At 41.3% G+C, this 4,789-nt stretch overlaps 1 protein-coding gene across 1 annotated transcript; it reads right to left on the bottom strand.

The window, feature by feature from the left end:
- Window positions 1-3,520: 3,520 nt before the first annotated feature.
- On the bottom strand, window positions 3,521-4,180 carry pmchl (pro-melanin-concentrating hormone, like). The gene has a single exon (XM_084383167.1). The coding sequence runs from the start codon at window positions 4,163-4,165 to the stop codon at window positions 3,662-3,664; it is 504 nt and encodes a 167-aa protein (XP_084239293.1). The 5' UTR covers window positions 4,166-4,180; the 3' UTR covers window positions 3,521-3,661.
- Window positions 4,181-4,789: the final 609 nt, after the last annotated feature.

Genomic DNA, 4,789 nt, shown 5'->3' with positions numbered 1-4,789 from the left:
AACTCAGAGGATTTTACAATCAATTATATTATTAACACAATTTCCATCTGGACAAAAGTGGTGGACTTGACAGATCAACCAGCGAACCTGCATCATCTGTGTCCCCAAGTCCTCTGTTGAGGAAAACCGTTTGTGCATCTATTATTCATCAAATTAAAGGATTTACTACAAAACTGTTCTTATGTTGTCAAACGAGTCGAATATAATTTACAAAGTACCAGTTTCCAAACTTTTTGTCAGAGTAGGCATTACATTTTTCACATGCTGGATATGTGCCCATGTGTTCAGTCTAATTGTTTTTCCAACCAGAAGCTTATTCCCAAATACCACAAAGGTGCAGACATTCCCAGAAACATCCTCCTTTCTGCTGACTCACTGCTCTCACTCTGTATTTTGTGAGGAATGTTCTGCAGTTATTGGCTGAAGCACTTTGACAGACTCACAACAATCACGCACCAGAAACTTTTCATTTGCTTTTAAACAGTGATTCCTGGCAGAGAAGGTGCTGCAAAGTCAAAACTGGACCGCACATACATGCTTGACCAATTTGAATTAATTTACATGTGTGGACACGTGAACTCCCACACAAACAGATCATCATTCCGTACCAGCAGCAGCTTACCACACCTTAAGGGTTACATTATACTCATTGGTCTCACAAAGACCTCATAAAGAAATAATGAATCATGAGCATTAATGGTCAGGACCACAACTGGACCTCAAATGTCAGAAATAATAACAGAAAAATAGAATCAGGACAAAAAAGGGCTGATTGAGGTGACAAATACTGAGGAGTAAACTACAACATGAACTGTTTCTTGAACCTTCATTGCTAAAAACAAATGCACACAAAGAGATCTGTGTTTGAATCTGTGGGTCATTATTAGCTGCAGTTGGCAAGGCAGCAGCCACAGCAGCTATAATGAGCCAAACCATCTGTAATTGATGTTTATTGAACCTCAGGAAGCTTGATTCCTATCCTGATTGATTGAAAGGCCATTTCCTATTAAATCTTGCCCCTGCTAGTTGAAGGCAGATGTGCAGGACACATCTGCAGAGTTTAGGAAATCGCTTAGCCTAATGCTCTGGCATTATTACGATGCACACCTCAGTTCTCTCATAAGATGAGCTCTTGTGCAATTGGAAATACTCTCCCAAGAGCCTGGCTTTGTTGAGCAGGCACGAGGCCACCAACGCACGTAAGACAGAAGTCATTTACCAGTATGCAGGATCTGATGCAACAAACTATTATGGGAAAATCTGTCTGTAATTTTAGAAGAAAGGGGATCTGCTGGAAGTGAGTAAGTCATAGGGTTATCAAAGCTACTTCTCTCATCACAGATGTTTTTGTTGAACCAGAACTACAATAATAGTCCTAAATCCTGAAGAAGCCAAACTAAGGCCTGAATCAACTTACTGCTACTGCAACTACTACAGCCATTTAAAGTGTTACGCAGTTGATACACAGAACATTTTGAATGAAGCCTGCTTTTGTGTATTCTGATATTTGCAACACATCCTCATACCTCAATGACTGAATAGGTTGATTGCTGATGATTACCAAAACGACGCATGTATAACCGTTCCCAAAATAACATGAAAATTACAGTTGAACAGCAACAGGTGTACCTGACCATCGTCATATGCTCGAAGTTTGTTTAGTTTTTTAATGTGTTTGGCCCAGTCCCATTTCCTAGTTTTACCCCTACCCCTCATTTTCAAGAGAACCTCTTGCCCCTCAGAGCAGAGTACGAGGGGTAGTGGTCGAAAGCAGCACTGAAATACGTAACGATGTGGGTGTGTCATGCACAAATCAGCACTGACAATGTAATGTTAGCGAGCTAGTGTAGTGTATAATCTATAATATAGCCTTATTAATCACAGGTCACATTATATTACATACATATACCTATTATGTTTGTTACTGATAAAACCACACACATATTGTATTGCATGCACACACACATTCTTATTATATGTCCTCAAATGCCCTCAGATATTGAGCAAGGCCTGGCGACAGTCCTCGAGTAACAGGACGGACTAACCAAGGACAGACTAACCACATGTTTTTTGCATCCACTTCTAGTTAGGCACGTACACAGAGTCATTGAACTCCTAAAGTATTGATAAAACACCTTGTTTATGCCAAAGTAAGGATGAGTCAAAAGCAAAAAGTCCCTAGAACTCCTATTAGGGGCTAAGTTAAAGGTGAAGGCCCCTTTGTTGTCCTAGACCCTACGTCAGAGATAGGAAAACTCATGTTATTGGCCAATTATGAACCGTATGAGGTAAATTGACAGGTGTGTGTGATAAAGACCCTGTATTTTGTATTTTGAAACTGTATTTTGTATGTTCTCTGGTTCCACTCTCTGAAGACTGTGGTGGTGGTGGTCTCTCCGTATTTTTATTTTATTATTATTAAAAGTGAATCCCGACACTAGCTAGTGAGCTACTGAGACATCAGCAAAATGGTCGCTATTGTTTATGCTTGTTTTAAATTAGTCTTTGAAAAAACTCAATTTGCGGGGCCATGTAGCCCTAACACTTCACCCTACCCCTCTATCCCAACAAGAATCGGAAGACCAAACCCCTAGACGTGAACATGCAAAATGAAGGGTTGGGGCTAAGTGTTAGGGGCAAGGGGTGTGTTTGGATTGGGCCTCTGTTTAGGTTTGAATAACTATTTTACTCATTTAACTTCACTTACTTACATCATGTCATGTTATGTCTATGTTAAAAAGTTAAAAACTCAACACTGACTTTTGGTTTCACCCTTGACTCCAATCAGTGTTCTCCTGGGAGAAAGTCTTGTTCTTGTTTTACCCAACCATCCATCCCACCCACTTTCCTATGTGGACTTTGTTGCTCTTTTTAGTACTTCCCCTGACTTCCTACTTTGTTGCTGTAATAATTACTACGGTCATTAGAGGTTACTGTCTAATGTGAATATGGGTCATAATAAACTGTTTGCACAGTCGACAGTATATGGTTGTTTTTTCGATGAGGACAGGCTGGAAATTTGCCCACTAAGTTCATGTTTTTATGAGCTGTTTTAGAATTGTTTCACATGCACTGTTCCTCTTTTTTTCCATTCTCTAGTTTCTACTTTTGAGTCTTGAAGTTTAATGTTTTGCTAAATGCTCTTATTTTCTTGAGAGTTAGATTAGAAGGTCAGTATGGAGTGGAATCCTGGAGGAATATAAATTGAAAATTGAACATAAAGAAAAGGAAAGTTTCAACATCTCAAATGTGAAATTTCATCATATGCACGGTTTGAAGAAACGTGTTGCCGTGAACGTGAACATTCATTCCGACGATTAGGTTGCTATCTTGTTTTTTAAATCCATACAATAACTACAATTTGTGCTATTATGTGCTGTAACAATTTCTCGATGAACAATGTTTTTCCATCCTCCAATTTCTGCTATGCCATCAATTATGCATGGATCTGAAAGTATAACTCTGACCCTCAACATCTCAGTATTTACACAAGAAAGAGATACCACACATGCACAAGACATAAGGCAGAATCAATGACTTTATTTCTCTGCAATAATTTAAATATAGATACACAGATTTTTGGATAATGTTACAGCTCAGTGTGAGGCAGGAAAGGTTGAGGTCCTCTGTTCTGAAGACATGGCGAACAGAGCAAACTGTCCTAGACTTCCCAGCATGGCCGGTAAACCCGTCCCACCATGCACCTCATCGTGTCCCTCCTCAGGATGGGGATGCTCATGTCCTGGCCAACACCTCTGTGATCGATGATCTGGCTGTTCTCGTCAGCTCTCCTTTTGTAGAGGGACAGTCCACTGTGAAGCGAGCGCAGGTCCCTCCACAGGCTTGGATCAGCAACGACGATTACCCTCGGCGCCCTGGTTTTGCCTGCGGTAGCCAGATCCACCTCGCCGAGGCCGTTTTCTGTCACCTCGTCACTCAGCAGCGAGGTGAAAGTATCCTGCTCCAAGGAGCTGTCTTCAGTCTTGCCCATGGGTAACCCCACTGACAGTGCGTAGCACTCGAAGAAAAGTGCTGCGGCGAAGATGACGGGCATCAGTGACTGTCTCATGGTGAAGATCTTCCAGGAGGTGCAAAGCGTTGGCTTGGTTGATGAGTTTCTTCCCAGAGCTCTTGCTTCGTTGTTCTGACCCTGAGATCGTATCATCTGCTTTTATATCATTTCAAGCTAGAATGGCCACGTTGAATCGCTTTTCGTCATCTGTTCTCCTGTTGTGTTCCGGAAATTAGTTAAAAGCATTAAAAGCCAGTTGGGTAGAACTCTTGCAGCGTTCAAGGGTGTTGTTTTGCTTGAAAGTTAATTAAAGTCATCTCCAACGTGGTGGCTGATATTAGATTCTCGATGATGACAGTGGGAATTCTTTGAACAGTTGACACAAAGAAGAGCATTAATCCGTGATAACTGCCCTTTAAAACAACAAGGAAGGATTACACACCCGTGACGCACTTTATTGTGTCAGATACTTGGTGATGAAAGCTGTCCGCTCGTGGCATTGTTCCAAAGATAGTCAATAAGGGATTTAACCATGGATTAGTGTTAAAAAGCTGAAAAATGATTCTTGAAGTGTTTATGTGTTCGTGGCAGCAGCTCCTTGCTGACGTGTCAAAGATGAAGTGAAGTTAGGAAATATTTCTTTGAGGAGAAGATACCAGCGATCTGCTCCTGAGGCCCTGAGGTGGAAGCTGATTTGATCTCTTTTCGGACTGCAGTGTAATTACCTAATTAGTGTTGCCATATGGGTGCTGCAGAAGCTTTGCACACCTGGGCTCG

Source organism: Pagrus pagrus (genome assembly GCF_965226575.1).
Source record: "Pagrus pagrus genome assembly, chromosome: 19".
NCBI classification, from domain to species: Eukaryota; Metazoa; Chordata; class Actinopteri; order Spariformes; family Sparidae; genus Pagrus; species Pagrus pagrus.
The sequence above is the reverse complement of the archived record's forward strand: the minus strand, read 5'-3'. Positions and strand labels throughout refer to the sequence as shown.